The sequence below is a fragment of the Lissotriton helveticus genome, chromosome 12, assembly GCF_964261635.1.
Source record: "Lissotriton helveticus chromosome 12, aLisHel1.1, whole genome shotgun sequence".
NCBI lineage: Eukaryota > Metazoa > Chordata > Amphibia > Caudata > Salamandridae > Lissotriton > Lissotriton helveticus.
The window spans coordinates 603,127,293-603,147,603 of record NC_136073.1 but is presented as its reverse complement, the minus strand read 5'-3'; the positions used below and the strand labels follow the sequence as shown (position 1 = coordinate 603,147,603).

At 47.1% G+C, this 20,311-nt stretch overlaps 1 protein-coding gene across 1 annotated transcript in view; it reads left to right on the top strand.

The window, feature by feature from the left end:
* The window catches only part of LOC144798401 (NACHT, LRR and PYD domains-containing protein 3-like), a 546,600-nt gene that overhangs the window by 260,376 nt on the left and 265,913 nt on the right, over positions 1-20,311 (top strand). The window contains exon 4 of the mRNA XM_078669258.1: positions 12,651-12,825. Coding sequence (XP_078525384.1) covers positions 12,651-12,825 — 175 coding nt within the window. The remainder of the gene's footprint in view (positions 1-12,650; positions 12,826-20,311) is intronic.

Below are 20,311 nucleotides of genomic sequence, written 5' to 3'. Positions count from 1 at the left end.
TGAGTGTTTGATTGATTCAGATGCTCTGTCCATCACCACCCCCTTTTGTACTGCTTTTGGCCACCATATGTGTGGCAGGGTATGCTCAGACGTGAGTCCCTTGCTCACTTTGCCACTGGATTCAAGCAAGCCGGGCTGAAGACGGCTGGAATGCCAGAAACCGGTCCTCGGAAGCTTGTTTCAGGTCCAGGGAAGACATGGCTTGGCAGTTCGGGCTGGACTGTTCCCATGAGGCACAGGGTCAGACTGATTTGCATATAGCCACGTCTGAACTGGGGTGGCAGAGTGGGCTAAAGAACGGTGATGGATTAAACCCAGATCTTTTGACTGGGTGTGAGTGTTTGATTGATTCAGATGCTCCGTCCATCACCACCCCCTTTTGTACTGCTTTTGGCCGCCATAAGTGTGGCAGGGTATGCTCAGGAATGAGTCCCTTGCTCACTTTGCCACTGGATTCAAGCAAGCCGGGCTGAAGACAGCTGGAATGCCAGAAACCGGTCCTCGGAAGCTTGTTTCCGGTCCAGGGAAGACATGGCTTGGCAGTTCGGGCTGGACTGTTCCCATGAGGCCCAGGGTCAGACTGATTTGCATATAGCCATGACTGAACTGGGGTGGCAGAGTGGGCTAAAGAACGGTGATGGATCAAACCCAGATCTTTTGACTGGGTGTGAGTGTTTGATTGATTCAGATGCTCCGTCCATCACCACCCCCTTTTGTACTGCTTTTGGCCGCCATAAGTGTGGCAGGGTATGCTCAGACGTGAGTCCCTTGCTCACTTTGCCACTGGATTCAAGCAAGCCGGGCTGAAGACGGCTGGAATGCCAGAAACCGGTCCTCGGAAGCTTGTTTCCGGTCCAGGGAAGACATGGCTTGGCAGTTCGGGCTGGACTGTTCCCATGAGGCACAGGGTCAGACTGATTTGCATATAGCCATGTCTGAACTGGGGTGGCAGAGTGGGCTAAAGAACGGTGATGGATTAAACCCAGATCTGTTGACTGGGTGTGAGTGTTTGATTGATTCAGATGCTCCTTCCATCACCACCCCCTTTTGTACTGCTTTTGGCCGCCATAAGTGTGGCAGGGTATGATCAGACGTGAGTCCCTTGCTCACTTTGCCACTGGATTCAAGCAAGCCGGGCTGAAGACGGCTGGAATGCCAGAAACAGGTCCTCGGAAACTTGTTTCCGGTCCAGGGAAGATATGGCTTGGCAGTTTGGGCTGGACTGTTCCCATGAGGCACAGGGTCAGACTGATTTGCATATAGCCATGTCTGAACTGGGGTGGCAGAGTGGGCTAAAGAACGGTGATGGATTAAATCCATATCTTTTGACTGGGTGTGAGTGTTTGATTGATTCAGATGCTCTCTCCATCACCACCCCCTTTTGTACTGCTTTTGGCCACCATATGTGTGGCAGGGTATGCTCAGACGTGAGTCCCTTGCTCACTTTGCCACTGGATTCAAGCAAGCCGGGCTGAAGACGGCTGGAATGCCAGAAACCGGTCCTCGGAAGCTTGTTTCAGGTCCAGGGAAGACATGGCTTGGCAGTTCGGGCTGGACTGTTCCCATGAGGCACTGGGTCAGACTGATTTGCATATAGCCATGTCTGAACTGGGGTGGCAGAGTGGGCTAAAGAACGGTGATGGATTAAACCCAGATCTTTTGACTGGGTGTGAGTGTTTGATTGATTCAGATGCTCCGTCCATCACCACCCCCTTTTGTACTGCTTTTGGCCGCCATAAGTGTGGCAGGGTATGCTCAGGAATGAGTCCCTTGCTCACTTTGCCACTGGATTCAAGCAAGCCGGGCTGAAGACAGCTGGAATGCCAGAAACCGGTCCTCGGAAGCTTGTTTCCGGTCCAGGGAAGACATAGCTTGGCAGTTCGGGCTGGACTGTTTCCATGAGGCACAGGGTCAGACTGATTTGCATATAGCCATGTCTGAACTGGGGTGGCAGAGTGGGCTAAAGAACGGTGATGGATTAAACCCAGATCTTTTGACTGGGTGTGAGTGTTTGATTGATTCAGATGCTCCGTCCATCACCACACCCTTTTGTACTGCTTTTGGCCGCCATAAGTGTGGCAGGGTATGCTCAGACGTGAGTCCCTTGCTCGCTTTGCCACTGGATTCAAGGAAGCCGGACTGAAGACGGCTGGAATGCCAGAAACCGGTCCTCGAAAGCTTGTTTCCGGTCCAGGGAAGACATGGCTTGGCAGTTCGGGCTGGACTGTTCCCATGAGGCACAGGGTCAGACTGATTTGCATATAGCCATGTCTGAACTGGGGTGGCAGAGTGGGCTAAAGAACGGTAATGGATTAAACCCAGATCTTTTGACTGGGTGTGAGTGTTTGATTGATTCAGATGCTCCGTCCATCACCACCCCTTTTGTACTGCTTTTGGCCGCCATAAGTGTGGCAGGGTATGCTCAGACGTGAGTCCCTTGCTCACTTTTCCACTGGATTCAAGCAAGCCGGGCTGAAGACAGCTGGAATGCCAGAAACCGGTCCTCGGAAGCTGGTTTCCGGTCCAGGGAAGACATGGCTTGGCAGTTCGGGCTGGACTGTTCCCATGAGGCACAGGGTCAGACTGATTTGCATATAGCCATGACTGAACTGGGGTGGCAGAGTGGGCTAAAGAACGGTGATGGATCAAACCCAGATCTTTTGACTGGGTGTGAGTGTTTGATTGATTCAGATGCTCCGTCCATCACCACCCCCTTTTGTACTGCTTTTGGCCGCCATAAGTGTGGCAGGGTATGCTCAGACGTGAGTCCCTTGCTCACTTTGCCACTGGATTCAAGCAAGCCGGGCTGAAGACGGCTGGAATGCCAGAAACCGGTCCTCGGAAGCTTGTTTCCGGTCCAGGGAAGACATGGCTTGGCAGTTCGGGCTGGACTGTTCCCATGAGGCACAGGGTCAGACTGATTTGCATATAGCCATGTCTGAACTGGGGTGGCAGAGTGGGCTAAAGAACGGTGATGGATTAAACCCAGATCTGTTGACTGGGTGTGAGTGTTTGATTGATTCAGATGCTCCTTCCATCACCACCCCCTTTTGTACTGCTTTTGGCCGCCATAAGTGTGGCAGGGTATGATCAGACGTGAGTCCCTTGCTCACTTTGCCACTGGATTCAAGCAAGCCGGGCTGAAGACGGCTGGAATGCCAGAAACCGGTCCTCGGAAGCTTGTTTCAGGTCCAGGGAAGACATGGCTTGGCAGTTCGGGCTGGACTGTTCCCATGAGGCACAGGGTCAGACTGATTTGCATATAGCCATGTCTGAACTGGGGTGGCAGAGTGGGCTAAAGAACGGTGATGGATTAAACCCAGATCTTTTGACTGGGTGTGAGTGTTTGATTGATTCAGATGCTCCGTCCATCACCACCCCCTTTTGTACTGCTTTTGGCCGCCATAAGTGTGGCAGGGTATGCTCAGGAATGAGTCCCTTGCTCACTTTGCCACTGGATTCAAGCAAGCCGGGCTGAAGACAGCTGGAATGCCAGAAACCGGTCCTCGGAAGCTTGTTTCCGGTCCAGGGAAGACATAGCTTGGCAGTTCGGGCTGGACTGTTTCCATGAGGCACAGGGTCAGACTGATTTGCATATAGCCATGTCTGAACTGGGGTGGCAGAGTGGGCTAAAGAACGGTGATGGATTAAACCCAGATCTTTTGACTGGGTGTGAGTGTTTGATTGATTCAGATGCTCCGTCCATCACCACACCCTTTTGTACTGCTTTTGGCCGCCATAAGTGTGGCAGGGTATGCTCAGACGTGAGTCCCTTGCTCACTTTTCCACTGGATTCAAGCAAGCCGGGCTGAAGACAGCTGGAATGCCAGAAACCGGTCCTCGGAAGCTTGTTTCCGGTCCAGGGAAGGCATGGCTTGGCAGTTCGGGCTTGACTGTTCCCATGAGGCACAGGGTCAGACTGATTTGCATATAGCCATGTCTGAACTGGGGTGGTAGAGTGGGCTAAAGAACGGTGATGGATTAAACCCAGATCTTTTGACTGGGTGTGAGTGTTTGCTTGATTCAGATGCTCCGTCCATCACCACCCCCTTTTGTACTGCTTTTGGCCGCCATAAGTGTGGCAGGGTATGCTCAGATGTGAGTCCCTTGCTCACTTTGCCACTGGATTCAAGCAAGCCGGGCTGAAGACGGCTGGAATACCAGAAACCGGTCCTCGGAAGCTTGTTTCCGGTCCAGGGAAGACATGGCTTGGCAGTTCGGGCTGGACTGTTCCCATGAGGCACAGGGTCAGACTGATTTGCATATAGCCATGTCTGAACTGGGGTGGCAGAGTGGGCTAAAGAACGGTGAAGGATTAAACCCAGATCTTTTGACTGGGTGTGAGTGTTTGATTGATTCAGATGCTCCGTCCATCACCACCCCCTTTTGTACTGCTTTTGGCCGCCATACGTGTGGCAGGGTATGCTCAGGAATGAGTCCCTTGCTCACTTTGCCACTGGATTCAAGCAAGCCGGGCTGAAGACGGCTGGAATGCCAGAAACCGGTCCTCGGAAGCTTGTTTCCGGTCCAGGGAAGACATAGCTTGGCAGTTCGGGCTGGACTGTTTCCATGAGGCACAGGGTCAGACTGATTTGCATATAGCCATGTCTGAACTGGGGTGGCAGAGTGGGCTAAAGAACGGTGATGGATTAAACCCAGATCTTTTGAGTGGGTGTGAGTGTTTGATTGATTCAGATGCTCCGTCCATCACCACCCCCTTTTGTACTGCTTTTGGCCGCCATAAGTGTTTAAGTGTGGCAGGGTATGCTCAGACATGAGTCCCTTGCTCACTTTGCCACTGGATTCAAGCAAGCCGGGTTGAAGACGGCTGGAATGCCAGAAACTGGTCCTCGGAAGCTTGTTTCCGGTCCAGGGAAGACATAGCTTGGCAGTTCGGGCTGGACTGTTTCCATGAGGCACAGGGTCAGACTGATTTGCATATAGCCATGTCTGAACTGGGGTGGCAGAGTGGGCTAAAGAATGGTGATGGATTAAACTCAGATCTTTTGAGTGGGTGTGAGTGTTTGATTGATTCAGATGCTCCGTCCATCACCACCCCCTTTTGTACTGCTTTTGGCCGCCATAAGTGTGGCAGGGTATGCTCAGACGTGAGTCCCTTGCTCACTTTGCCACTGGATTCAAGCAAGCTGGGCTGAAGACGGCTGGAATGCCAGAAACCGGTCCTCGGAAGCTTGTTTCCGGTCCAGGGAAGACATGTCTTGGCAGTTCGGGCTGGACTGTTCCCATGAGGCACAGGGTCAGACTGATTTGCATATAGCCATGTCTGAACTGGGGTGGCAGAGTGGGCTAAAGAACGGTGATGGATTAAACCCAGATCTTTTGACTGGGTGTGAGTGTTTGATTGATTCAGATGCTCCGTCCATCACCACCCCCTTTTGTACTGCTTTTGGCCGCCATAAGTGTGGCAGGGTATGCTCAGGAATGAGTCCCTTGCTCACTTTGCCACTGGATTCAAGCAAGCCGGGCTGAAGACGGCTGGAATGTCAGAAACCGGTCCTCGGAAGCTTGTTTCCGGTCCAGGGAAGACATAGCTTGGCAGTTCGGGCTGGACTGTTCCCATGAGGCACAGGGTCAGACTGATTTGCATATAGCCATGTCTGAACTGTGGTGGCAGAGTGGGCTAAAGAACGGTGATGGATTAAACCCAGATCTTTTGACTGGGTGTGAGTGTTTGATCGATTCAGATGCTCCGTCCATCCCCACCCCCTTTTGTACTGCTTTTGGCCGCCATAAGTGTGGCAGGGTATGCTCAGACGTGAGTCCCTTGCTCACTTTGCCACTGGATTCAAGCAAGCCGGGCTGAAGACGGCTGGAATGCCAGAAACCGGTCCTCGGAAGCTTGTTTCCGGTCCAGGGAAGACATGGCTTGGCAGTTCGGGCTGGACTGTTCCTATGAGGCACAGGGTCAGACTGATTTGCATATAGCCATGTCTGAACTGGGGTGGCAGAGTGGGCTAACGAACGGTGATGGATTAAACCCAGATCTTTTGACTGGGTGTGAGTGTTTGATTGATTCAGATGCTCCGTCCATCGCCACCCCCTTTTGTACTGCTTTTGGCCACCATAAGTGTGGCCGGGTATGCTCAGACATGAGTCCCTTGCTCACTTTGCCACTGGATTCAAGCAAGCCGGGCTGAAGACGGCTGGAATGCCAGAAACCGGTCCTCGGAAGCTTGTTTCCGGTCCAGGGAAGACATGGCTTGGCAGTTCGGGCTGGACTGTTCCTATGAGGCACAGGGTCAGACTGATTTGCATATAGCCATGTCTGAACTGGGGTGGCAGAGTGGGCTAAAGAACGGTGATGGATTAAACCCAGATCTTTTGACTGGGTGTGAGTGTTTGATTGATTCAGATGCTCCGTCCATCACCACCCCCTTTTGTAGAATAGACTTGGAACCTGAGGCTAATTTAACCTGTAGCAGAGTTTGTGCTCTGACTGAAAAAGAACATCTTCACCTGAAAGAGTATTTGAAGAAGAACCTAGAAAATGGCTTCATTAGACCATCACAATCACCGGTGTCGTCTCCACTCTTCTTCGTTCCAAAGAAAGGAGGGGATCTCAGAACTTGCATAGACTACAGAGGAATCAACAGGATAACAATAAAAAAATCGGTATCCTTTACCCCTTATTTCAGTACTCATCGATCAAGTGAAGGAAGCTAAGGTCTACACTCAGTTAGATCTTCGGGGGGGCTTACCACCTAGTTCGTCTTCGAGAAGGTGATGAGTGGAAGACGGCGTTTAGGACTAGATACGGTCTCTACGAATACCTAGTGATGCTGTACGGCCTCTGCAACGCTCCCACAGAATTCCAATACTTCATTAATGATGTGCTAAGTGACTTTATTGATCAAAGTGTGATAGTGTACATTGATGACATCTTGATCTATTCAAATAATGAAGAGGAACATCTGACACAGGTTCGAGCAGTCTTACAACGTCTGAGAGAAAACTTCCTGTACGTAAAGTTGGAGAAATGCCTATTTAACACTGACACTGTAGAGTTTCTTAGGTTTGTCCTTTCTCCAACCGGAATCACTATGGATCAATCAAAGGTTCAAGCAGTTATGGATTGGAAACCTCCGACAACTATTAAAGAGGTACAGAGGTTCATTGGCTTCTCAAACTTTTATCGACGATTTATCCATGATTTCTCCCCAAAAATTCTTCCATTGACACTATTACTGAAGAAGGGGGTTCCATTTAAATGGTCAGAGGAAGCTGAAGTGGCTTTTAATGTACTGAAGAAAAGTTTCACCACAGCCCCAGTTTTGCTCCATGCAGATCCGACTGAACCATTTTATGTGGAGACGGATGCTTCAGATTCAGCTATTGGAGGCATACTTTCTCAACGACATCGAGATACGGGACAACTTCACCCGTTTACCTTCCGGTCCCGCAAATTAAATCCAGCCGAATGTAACTACACCATCACAGAGAAGGAACTATTGGCTATTAAAGATGCTTTTAAAGACTGGAGGCATTACTTGATGGGTGCTCGGCATACAGTGACCGTTTTCACTGACCACCGCAATCTGAAATTTTTACGTTCTGCCCGCACCCTCACCCCGCGACAACTACGTTGGTCGCTATATTTTGCAGACTTTGACTTTGTCATAACGGTTCGACCAGGGGTAAAAAATGAAAAGGCTGATGCTCTATCCCGACTGGATACAGATAACCAAAAAACGATTGTGGATGTTCAACTAATAATTCCAGAGGACAAGATCGTCGGAGTTATTAATCAAAACTCTTTTGAGGATCAAGTCCGAAGGACAATGACTGCTACAGAGATGGAGACTTGGGCAGCAGAGGATCCTCAACGTACTATTTGCACAGGTGTACCGTACCAAGGAACCACATTGTTTTTGCCTACAAAAGATCTCCGAGAACGAGCAATAAAAGAATGTCATGATCGTCCCATGGCTGGTCATAAAGGAATCCAAAAAACTGAAGAATTACTTAAGCAACATTTTCGGTGGCCCTGTATGTGTCGAGACGTGCGGCAGTATGTTTTGGGATGCGAGATCTGTGCACGGGGAAAATCAGAACGGCAGGCTCCTAAGGGTTTTTTGCAACCTTTACCAACGCCGCCATAACCTTTGCACACAGTGTCAATGGATCTCATAGTGGATCTGCCTTCTGCACAAGGTTATAACACTATTTTGGTCCGTGTAGATACTTTTAGCAAGATGGCTCATTTCATTCCTCATAAAGGCACACCCACAGCAAAACAACTTTCCACACTCTTTAATCATGATATCATTCGCCTACATGGTGTTCCTAAAGTCCTGATCACAGACAGGGGTTTACAATTTCTCTCTCACTTTTGGAAGGCCTATACTAATGGTCTTGGTATTGATCATCGATGTTCTACTAGTTTCCATTCAGAAACTGATGGTCAAACCGAAAGAATCAATCAAGAGTTGGAACAATACCTTAGACTATACTTGCTGGATGAAGAGGGCTACTGGCCGGACTATCTGTGGACGGCTGAGTATGCTCATAATAATGCACAACATTTTTCTACTGGCTATTCCCCCTTCTTTATGAACACTGGCAGACACCCAATACATTAGTTGAGTTTGAAAATGTAAATGTCCCAGCAGTTCAGGATCTAGCACATCACGTACGTAGAATTCATCACACTGCAACACAAAATTTGACATCTGCTAAAGATAGGTACAAACATTTCGCTGATTTAAAACGTAGGCCGCAACCTTCAGGTAAGATAGGCATTTATGTATAAATTGTATACAGTGTAAGATAAGCAAGTTATTACATGCATGCATATGTTCACAGCCTCCTATAAGAAGAAACAAGAAGAAGGAGAGGCAGAGAATAATGAAGATTACAGGGCAGTCTCTTCTCTATCCCATACCCCTTTCCCCCCTTGGTACTTACCTGCAACGGTGTAACAATTACCTAGCAGAGGAGTACTGAGAGGAGAGTTGGGAAAAGGCTTCATTCTGCTCCTGTGTTGTTTTAAATATTAATCAGAACCTGACACTGCTTTATTACAGCTGCCATATTACCTAGCACTAGTTCGAAGAACAGAAGAGGCGTTATCAGTAGTTGTTTTGTTAAAGTCGAGTTTGGCACAAACAAGCTCCTGTAAGGAATACTCTAGAAGTTTAATATTAGCTAGCAATTTTTTTGCTGACAATGTAAATGTTTATTTTTTTGGGATACCTAATCTATGATAAAGCCATGAGCTGTGGCCTTGAAAGTGTCCCAAAACAGTGAAGGAGAGGTATCAGGAGATTCATTCAAAGTAAAAAATTCTTCTGTAAAGGAAATAAAAGAGGAAGAAAAAAGTGGATCCTGCAGAAGGGAATTATTAAACCTCCATCTAGAAGACTTGAGATGTGAGCGGAGCAAATCGAAATCAGCAACAACCGGGGCATGATCAGAAATGACAATGGGTTCAATTGTGGACGAAATAAGTTTCTGTGTTAAGGCAGAAGAAAGAAAAATATAGTCCAATCGTGTCACAGTGACATGTGGGGGAAAGAAAAAAGATAATGCAGAGTTGTCAGGGTTACAGAGTCTCCATGCGTCTACAAGATGAGTCTGAGATATGTTTTGAAATTGTTTGTGGGTCTTGTGGGGTGTGAAACAGACTTGGGACTGTCGATCAATGAAAGGGTCCATGACTTGGTTATAATCGCCATCCAAAATAAAAAATGTGTCTTTATGTTGCATACATTTTGTGTGATATTAGGCCAAAAGAAGGAATCCAGTTGAGTTGGACTATAAATATTAAAAACTGTAAGAGAAATAATATTAATGAGCAACTTGACTCATAACCATCTACCTTCTGAATCAGTTTCCTTAGAAATAACAGAACATTTCAAACGTTTATGAATTAGAATTATTACCCCATTTTTCTTTGTGGTCGTAGGAGATACTAAGACTATGCCCACCCATTGCCTTTTAAGTTTGAAAGCTTCTGACTCTGTCAAATGAGTCTCTTGTGGTAAAACTAAGCCAGGATTATATGTAGCTAAATAGGATAATATTCTCTGCCTCTTTATGGGATTAATAAAACCATTTACATTCAATGAGATAACGTTGAATGTAAATAAAAACAAATTAAATCTAGAATCACACGATCAACATTGATCCAAAGAGAGAAGAAGGGAAAAGAAAAAAGAAGATTATAGAATAAAGTCTCCAATGAAAACAATAAGAGAAAGGGGAGAATAAAAGAGGAAGGAAGAGGAAAAAAAATGAAATCGAGAATAAGAGAAGAGAGTACATGTCATACAAAGAGCAATGACGACCGAGGTACATACCTGAAGGGGAAACAGTAAGACAAACCACAAAGACGGCACAGCCAACAAGGGAGACGAACCACGCCGGGAGATCAACAAAGAAGACAAGGGTATTAAATGGGCTTGAGGAAGTTGAAACAATCTCTAATAATGATAAAGTACAAAAAATTACAAACAAAACAATTATAAACAGATAAGATTACCGGAACATAACCTGCAAAGAAACATGGTTAGTGAGGGTTAGAATGAACTTCACAAGAGCCATTCAAAAATTCAAAAATCGGAGAAACTTTCATATAAGAATCATGTTATTGAAGCAGGAACCGCTGTATCCATGGTGGATGTGGAAAGTAGGTGAAGAAACCTCCGAAGGTCCGCAGGGTCTTCAAAAGTAGAGGTGCTGTTTTGAAAAGTCACCTTGAACAGGCAAGGATGGAACAAACCATAGCGTGCACCTATGGAACGTAAGGTTGGTCTGAGGTTTGAAAATTCTTTCCGCCGTTTGGCTGTTGCAGTAGATACGTCCTGGGATAAGGACACCTTGGTACCTGACCAAGTTAAATGTTTCTTAGGTTTAGCTGCATTTAGAACTTGCAAGAGGTCCGTAAATTGTAAGAAAAGAATAATCACACCACGGGATTTTGAGGGGGTTGATGCAGAAGAGAGGCAAGGACCCAACCTGTGGGCACGTTGGATGTTCAGAGAGGTTGAAGCAGAGAGTTCAAAGAGTTTCAGAAGAAAGGAAATGAAAAAGGTCACAGGGTCATCTCACTCTATACCATCAGTAAGACCATACAGACGCAGATCATTGCTCCTATTTCTGTTCTCCAAGTCCTCAGCAGATTTTCTCAAGAGGATCACCTCCTTCTCCAGAGATGAGATTTTAGTAGAAGAATCTTGAAGGTCGCTGACGTGCTGTTCCCCCGTAGAGAGCCTGGAGTCAATCGTAAACCATTTAGTGTCCAGTACCTGTAGGTGTGTATTGGTTTTCTCTATAAATGGGCATAAAGCACGTATTTCCTCTAGAACAGTGTCTAAGGACATAGGCAAAGCAGGCTTCGGTGGAGACGGTGAATCTTGTTTGAGTCTTTTATTAGTGGATGAGGGCGAGTTTAATTTTGAAGGCGCAATGGATGAAGAAGCCGCTCTAGAAGAATTAGAGTGAGCCATTCTGACAGATTTGTGTGAATTATCCATAGGAGGTGCCACAGAAGCTGAGTGCATCACAGACAGACCAATAGTAGCCTTTTTGGTAACCAGTGTTTGGATCTGCCCATGAAATAGGAAGTTACTCTCTATCCAGCGTGAAAGATAAATAAATAAGCTTGCTCGCTCTGAATAAAGATAAAAGGAAAAGTACCTGTGACAAGAAAAATGCTCCTAAAAAAACAGCTGGAGCGAGAGGTTGTATAATAAGTATGCACGCCCCAAAGGCAAACGTATGACAGCAGTACCTTATGGTATTAGCGCAGCTGAAAGGAAAAAATCCAGTCAGGAAAGAAGGCAAAATGGTGTCCGGGAAGCCAGAAAAGGTATCCCACGATGTTTCACCTCACCAGCATTGAGGAAGGGGGCCAGAACACAGCCTCATAATCAGGGGGAGTTCCGCTTCAGAGAAATCCCCATTAGACCCAGAAAACGGCACTGGGTCCGCAAAATAACTCAGGAAATCTCCCGACGTAGCGCGGAGCTCCGAGTTCAGGTGGCCATCTTGAATGGTGCAGCACACGCGTCCCAGACTTAGAGAGCTTTCTATGGTTGTCTAAACCACTAAAAACACCATAAGAGTTGTCTGGATTTGTGCAGAGTGCTCCACTTGAATAAGTGAGCACTATATACCAAGCCAGCCTCCTACACCCACGTCCACCACTTTTGGTAAATCTGGCAATGCGTCAAAAACCATAGGAGTTGCGTGGGTACAACCATGCAATGCCCATGGAATGCCTTTACTGGGGCAGAGTCCTGCAATGCAGTGATTTGTGCTGCATTGTGTTTCTTCTGATTTATTAAGTCACTGAGGGCAACGCAAGGTTATCTTCATAATTCGCATTTGGACTCGCTTTGCACTTGCACCATGTTGAGTGGTGCAATAGCGACTGAAGCTCCCTCATAAGTATGCCCCTTGGACTCTAAATCAAACTTTCTACTACTGTAAGTGTAATGTATGGCTGCTGACATTATCATGAATCATGCTGAGTTTGAGGAATACATTTGTGACTGGTGTCTAATCCTCTTCTCATAGTCCTTTCACCCATAGTCCTTTCCCCCTTCTCCTTCAGCATTGTAATGAACCCAGCAGGGTCTTATACGTTTACATTAGCTTACTGCTACATATGTCCTTTTGTTTTTCAGGGATATGAAGAAATGGAGAAACGCCAGGATTCCTTCATTGCAGCCTCAGACTTGGTGGAGAACGTCTTTAAAAATGAAAAAAACACTATGGCACTCTGGCAAAGCCTTTTTGCTCTCAAAAAAAGATGCTCGCACCCTAATCTCCTTCAGATACTAGATGAAATCGTTAACAATGGTATGAATCCATAAAGGCTTAATATTGTGTGGTTTTCTTACACTAATCGGTGATGAAGCGCTGTGTTATGCTATGTCATGGTTTTGGGTTTTGTATGGCGTTTTAGTTGGCAACAAGGGTTGACAGTTCTGGGTATTCCCAACGGAGGATCTCCATGATCATTCAGCTGTCTCGGCGTTTGGTTGAATGTGAGTGAATTGGTTTGAAACATTTGCATTTTCCCCTGCAGTAGTTTTGCATGGGGGGAGGGGGGAGTCATGCAGCCTTCCAACATAACCCTTGTACTTATGTAAAATCTCACAGGTTATCTCAGCTGGGTGATTTCAGTTCTGATGTGCTGTCATCCTTCTAACCTGAGCAAGCTGAGGTATTATTGGCTATCTGTTGTCATTATCCTGCGCACGAGCAACAATTTGGCGCCTTCCCTAACGATATATTTGGGTGATTTGAATACTAGTCATATGGTGGTGTTTGAGGCTGAACTACTTTTGTCCCGTCTTAACTTATTTAAAGTGCCAAAACACGCCGGTTTATTGTTATGGTTTCCTTGTACCGGGGTAGATCTGTTGCCAACTCGTGACTGCAGTCAGTCCGAACAGATTATTACTATCCTATATCCCCAGTCCCCTTCTCTCCTTGTCTTGGTCGTTCCCATTTCTCACTTCTCACTGGCTTCAGTCTCGACCTCCTGTTTCTTAGGTTGCATGTCACTTGACTCCCTGTCCTGTTTAAATATGATTATCATCTGTTCTCTTTACAAGGGTTCCTTTCTGTGAGCTGCACTGGCTTCATAAGAGAGGTGGCTCACATTCTTCTCGTACTACAGTTTTGTTGTTTTTTCCAAGAAAATTTTTATTGTGTTTTCATGTATACAGAAAAGAAAGAATAGCCCATTTCTTGCCCACCTCTTCTCCCAAGGTCACATTTAACAGCTATGCAATCGAGCATTAACATAACGTGGCAGAAAGGTACCTTTCATAGACCAATGGAGAACACATGGTCTTACGCAGTACAAGAAAACACAAAATGTATATAATACAGGTGAAGGGCCTCCACCTAAACTCTCAAACATAGTGACTTCAGGCAGGGCCGGCTCTAGGCTCATGGTGGCCCTGTGCAGGGAGCGTAGGTGGGGGCCCCGGAAGAGGGGGTCCGGACGGGGCGGAGCTCAGGAAGGTGTTTTAATACTACGTCCAGAAAAGTCGTTAGATGATTATCACCCCTCGCCCTCTTGCGCTCGTCCTCTCTGCCTCGCCCTGTGCCCACTCAACGCTGCCCCCCTCCATCTCGACTATATATGTCTCGCCCCTCTCTCCCTTGCTTCTCTCCAGTTTGTTCCCGTTTCTCCTGTGCATTTAGCCCCGTTCTCTACCTGGCCTCTCTTTCTTCCATGTTCATGTTTTAATTACTCTCCTCATTGCACCCCACATCGTCGGTTACCTTTCTCTCTTCCCCTTTCGTCCTGTGTCCCCACTTGTTTTCTTTCCACCCTTCTCATGTGTCTCCCCAGTTTCCCCTTATCCATCACTTGCCTTTCTCTCCCACGCGTCGCCTGTCCATGTCCTTCTAAATGTCTGCACCCACAGTTTCCTAGGGTTTCTTCCTCTCGCCTCACCACCAGCCTCTCCAGTTCTACCGTTACCCCATATATACAGTGCTTTAAATGGGCCAGTACTGCCCGGTATGGAGTACCGGCACTTTTTTATTTTGAAAGGGGCCCTACCGGTACCGTTTTAAAAGAAAAGCAATACTTTGCATTGGAGAGTACGGGCACTTCTCACAAAACAAGCAGATTCTCTGGTACCTGCACTTCTATTTTTCCTTTTCAAGCACTGCATATATTTCCCTTTGTTTTATCAAGTCTTCTGCGTATTCATCTTCTTCCCTCCCATGACTTTCTCTCCAGTTTCATTCTGCCCCAGATCCAGTCCCCCCCACCGCTATCCACGGGTCTCTTGCTCCTCCGCATGTCTCGTCTACCCAGTGTTCTCTTCTCACCCACTCCATCCCGTCTGTTTCTCTCTCCTGGTCATCCCATGCGTACATCTCTGATTTCCTCCCGTTCTTTAACGTCACCCCGTCTTGTCTCTTCATCCACCTGTTCATCTTCCTAGTCCTTCTTCTCTGTTCATGCTCACCCTTCTCTCGCTCCCTCTCACTGTCCCTTTTTCCTATCTTACCCCATATCTCTCTGTCTTCTCACCTACTCGGCCCCGTTTTAGCTTCCCGCTGTTGAGACTCCTCGAGCCACTGTTTGTAACCCTCATCTCTACTGTATTTGTACACGTGTTTCAGATACACAAGTTTAGTTAAAAAAATCCCAGTTATTTTAAAAACAGCCTGTGCGGCAACTGGCAGAACGCTTAGAAGTTAGAATGAAAATGGTGGTTAACTAAAAAACAGCAAGAGGCACAAAAATACAGATGAAATATACTCCTGGGAAGAGGAGCCTGATTGGAATTGCCCAGAACGGATATACCCGCCCCTCCCTCTGCTGGCTGTCAAGTTCAAGTTTCATTGTCTGTTCGACTCGAGGCCTGCACAGTTCCACATTGCACAACAGTGCCTGCCTGTAATATTCACAGATCAATTCAAATTTGAAATTAATTGTACTGTCAGTCTATATTCCTGCAGTGCAAGTCCGCTGTCGTCCGCTGCCTGAGACCTGCTCAGTCTCTCACCGTCGTTCACTTCCAAATAGGGTCGGGGAACCGACGAACCGGAGTCGGACAGCCAGAGGTGTTCAATCTCTGTGAGGGTGGCCGGCGCGTTAAAATGTTCTTTCTTTATTCTCGATGACGAGTGACGACGCACGCACGCACTCTCTCGTCTCGTGACCAGACCACCACTCGTGACCGGGCGTGACGCCGCGTGTGACCAGACCACCACTCGTGACCGGGCGTGACGCCGCGTTAGCTGCGCAGCAGGTAGTGAGTTGCGCACTGCGCACAGGCAGCGCGCGCCGCGGGGGCTGTCCCAGGGCCGTCACGCCATTGGTGCTAAGATTGACGGCCCTGGGACCCAAACTGCTGGCTGCACTCTGGGATTGGGAAAGTGAAACTAGTAACTACTAGCAGGTATTGGTAAAACAACAAAACAACGGCGCTGGCCGGCCACTGCCATTGCTAGCCGCCGGAGGGGAGGCCGCCAAATCCTGCCAGGGGGCCGCCAGTGCCACGAACGGATCCTCGTCGTGGCGGCCCCTGGGGTTTGGCGGCCCTGTGCAGGTGCACAGTTTGCACATGCCTAGGGCCGGCCCTGCTTCAGGTATCCGGGGCACCCGTACACCAGGCTTTTGTTCTGTAGATTGAAAATCATAGTCCCTGTCCTCAAGAGACAATGTCATGTTTGCCATGGCAATCAATGACCACAATTTGCTGATCTATTTCCTTTAAGGGGGGGCACCGTTGGAATACTCCACCACAGTGCCAGCAATTGCTTCGCTGCTAGCAGCATGTTGGTTTTATCCTCCAACCTGGTTTTGTGATCATCCCCGTGTACATTGGTTTAAGGCAAAAAATTATAGTAGCAGGGTTGGGGATCAATGGGTATGCCAGCACCCCTCAAATATGTCTAAGGACTTTGTTCCAGTACTTTGTCAGCCATGTGCAGTTACATCACATTTGTACATAATCGCTCTTCTGGCCATACCCATCACATTTGAATATAATCGCCCTTCTGGCCACACCCCGTCCAGCATAGCTCACTCGACGACCCAAACTTTTGTTGCAGTTTAACTGGTGTGATGTACCAGAGTGTCCTCACCTTATACATTGTTTCCCTATTCTGCACGCTTTGGCAAAGTGATGGTATATTGTCCCAGAGTTTCTCCCAGAACCCCTTACGAACAGGATGGCCCAGGATCTTCAGCTATTCTTGCATATAGACTCAATCCGTATTCGGGACCGTCTCGGTAAGAAGAGCATATATAGCAGACATTAAACCCTTAGGACCGCTGTAGGTGGTAAACAACGTCTCCTGTGGTTATAATTGCTGGGTGGCTGCCATTGTATTTACTGTGTACAGGACCCAATATCTCAACTGTAGATATTGCATGCGCTCTATTTTCTGTAATCTGAATTCCTATTTGCATGTCTGGAAGTCTTTGATGTTCCCTCCCCCAAACAGGTCCTAAAGCATCCTACATCCCCAATTGTTCCAGCACCCTTATTAAGATTACCAAGCAGAGGTGTGAATGAGGATGGGAAAGTCATTAGTCCATCGTCTATGGTGAGTTTATTTCTTATGTTGAAGGAAATCTTAAGGCTTTCCGAAAAGTAGCATACCACTGGTCTAGCATTTCTGGGGAGCCAGGGGACTGCCCACGGAGCCGTCCCCATAACCGCCGCACCCACGTTCACCCAAGGGCGCTCGGTTTCTTAAAGGGACCAATAAAAATATGCATAGTTGGGCGGCTTGATAATATCTCTGGAGATCCAGTAAACCAAGACAACCGGAGTGCTTTAAAGCTCTCATTATGGACCAGGAGACCTGGCCCACATTAATCTATCTATCTCTTGTTGCAGAAGCTGCATGTCTTTACCGGGAAGGTGACTGGTAGTGCCTGAAAAAAATTGAGTAAACCTGGTAAAATGTTCTATTTGATGACGGCCACCCTGATCAGCCATGAGTCATAAAGCTGTTTTTACCTGTGGAGATGAGTGTGGATAGTGTCAAGCAGACAAGGGTAGTTGGCCGCGTACATCAGACAATGCTGTACATCAGACAATGCTGTACATCAGACAATGCTGTGGCATGAGATACACTCCCAGGTATTTGAATTTCTTCTCTGGGGCCCATCTAAATGGGATCAAGGTTGCCAATTTACTCTGAGTCTCCTGCAAAAGATCCGCACTCAGCATCTTCGATTTGGCCAGGCTTACCTTAAAGCCTGATTCCACCCTATACGTCTCCAATACCTCCATCACCATAAGGATCGATTGTAGGGGATACGTCAAGGTCAAAAGGATATCATCTACAAACAAATGAATGGAAGCTGGTCCCCAGCGATCGACATTAACGTTATGCCTGTGTGTTCCCTAATGGTGGCTGCAAGAGACTCGACCACCAGTACAAGCAATAATGAAAGCTGGCAGCCCTGTCTGGTCCCTGTCGAGGCAATCTACTCCAATAACTTCCCATTGACTAGGACTCGGGCCATTGAGGCCTCGTAACTAGCCCTCAGCCAAGTAAGCACTCAGGGGCTAAAGCACTCTGCTTCTATGACCTTAGTGAGGAAGGAAGTGCTGATCCTGTTGAACGCCTTTTCAGATTGATCGGGGTCAACTAATTAGGGCAAGTGGGATAAGATCCGATTTGCAAGGATCATAGAAAAAACTTTAATGTCATAATTTGAGAAGGCCACAGTCCTCCGCTGAGTTCTTGAGTTTCAGGATCAGTGTGATAGTTGCCACAATCAGAGGGCGAGACTGTCCGTGAGGCTAAAAAGGAATTAAACAGAGTTACTAAATGTGTAATCAATGTGGGTTTAAAGTATTTGTAAAAACAGTCTGTGAGGCCGCTTGGTCCTATGGATTTGTGCAGATGGATATCTGCGATAACTTTGGCTACCTCCGCTTCTGTTCTTAGCTCCTGCATATGGTCACTATTGGCTTTCATTAGCCTAGGAGTCTGATCTTTGTGAAGAAGGACTCCACCTCCCCCAGGGACATGAGGTCTGCCCTGTAGAGTGAGGCGTAGTAGTTCTGGAATGTTTGTAATTTATCACAGTTCTCTTGCAGGGCTTCGTCACCCTTTCCCCGTAAGGTAGGTATTTGTGCACTCGCAGTCGGCACACTAATGCTTTCTGCCATTCTTCTGTCTCCCAGAGATTTAGTTGGCCTCTGAGAGAGACCATTTCTCGCAGGTCTCTAAGGGACCCTGACTCCCCATGGCTCTCCTCAGCTTGTTTGATCTTAACTTCTAGCGTAGCTCTGTGCACTATTTGTCTTATGCATGCCCTCTCCGCTATGCAGCACCCACTAAGGACCGCCTTAAAGGCATCGCATAGATTATTGAGTCCAACTTCGCCAGGGATGTTTTCCTGACACAATGGAGTGCTTTCCGTACTGAGCTCCTATCTAGCCTTCCAATAACGGATTATCGAATCGCCAAAGCGGGGGTCATGAAGGGCTAGTCCGATTAATCTCCTCCCAGATAACCATTGCATGGACTTTTATTGCTATTATGCAGCTTGAGACGGACTTCGTAACATCCTTGATATCCTGGGTTCCCCATAATTGATCTATGCGCGAGTATGATCTGTGTACATGGGAGAAAAATGTGTATTCTTGTTCACCCAGGTGCCTACTTCGTGAGATGTCTAGCAAACCAAAGGCCCCCCTGCCCCAAAGCAGCTCTGCTGACATGGAGCCCTGAAGGAATTGATCATGTGGGTGTCTATCTAATGTCCCGTCTGGGACCAAATTTAATCCTTCACCCAGAACGGGCTCCTGGGGTCTCATTCTCAGAGTGTTCTCAGCAGGCTGAGAAGGTAGGGATCCAGATGGGGCATACACATTGAGGCTATTGTAGGCTTTCCCCAGTGTACCCTTCCTAGTATCTATACCTCCCTCCATACTTATCCTTAATTTCCAGGACTAATTTATAGGGTATCTCCTTGTGCAGTGCACACATTACCCCTTTATTTTTACTCTTCGCACAAGCGAATAATCGTGTGGGAGACAGTTTGTGTTAGCCACCTTTGGATGGTAGTGGTTTTGTACCACCTTCCACACCTTGTTGTGCATGGTAGGGGAGTTCAGGCCACTAACGTTCCAAGATATTAATCACACCATACAGCTACAAAGTGGCGTAAGTTACATATACTGTGGTCTCCCATGAATTCCATTCAGTGTAGAAATTCCTCTGTCTGTCTTTCAGGACATAATCAGCAAAACTTGGTCCTATGTGAAGAATGACGACCCACTAACCTCCATCAGCCCCCTATTCCCCTGACCCTCCTGGGATTAGCCTATAAATTAATATTAACATTTTAGGGGCCGTCTACCTCCCCCCCGTCCCAACCCCACACATCCGCCACCGGGCGAGCCATGTTTATCGACTGATGTCAGGAATCTGGTGTTAGTAATTCAGAATATAACAAAGCAGAATTAACAGACCAAACATGCCAACAACAACGAAACAAACATTGGCAAAACCGATAGTTTTCGTCTGCTAAATCTATTGGGTTTGTCAATGTTTTTATTCATGTTGTACAGCAACAAATAAACAGCTGGGTGGGGTAAAGAAGCGGGAATGAAAATAGCTGACAACCAAGATCGAAAATGTGGCAATACAATGAAAGTACACATAAATCAATAAAGCATCTAAACAAAAAACATTAACAGTGCCAAACAGCTCTGCGCAAGTTATTTGTCTTTGTTAATGTTTTTTTTTAAAGATGGCTGAACATAAATAACAAAGCATTATGTGCATTTCCAGTGCTCACTTTGTGTGAGCCTTAACACGTGGATTGTTTATTAAA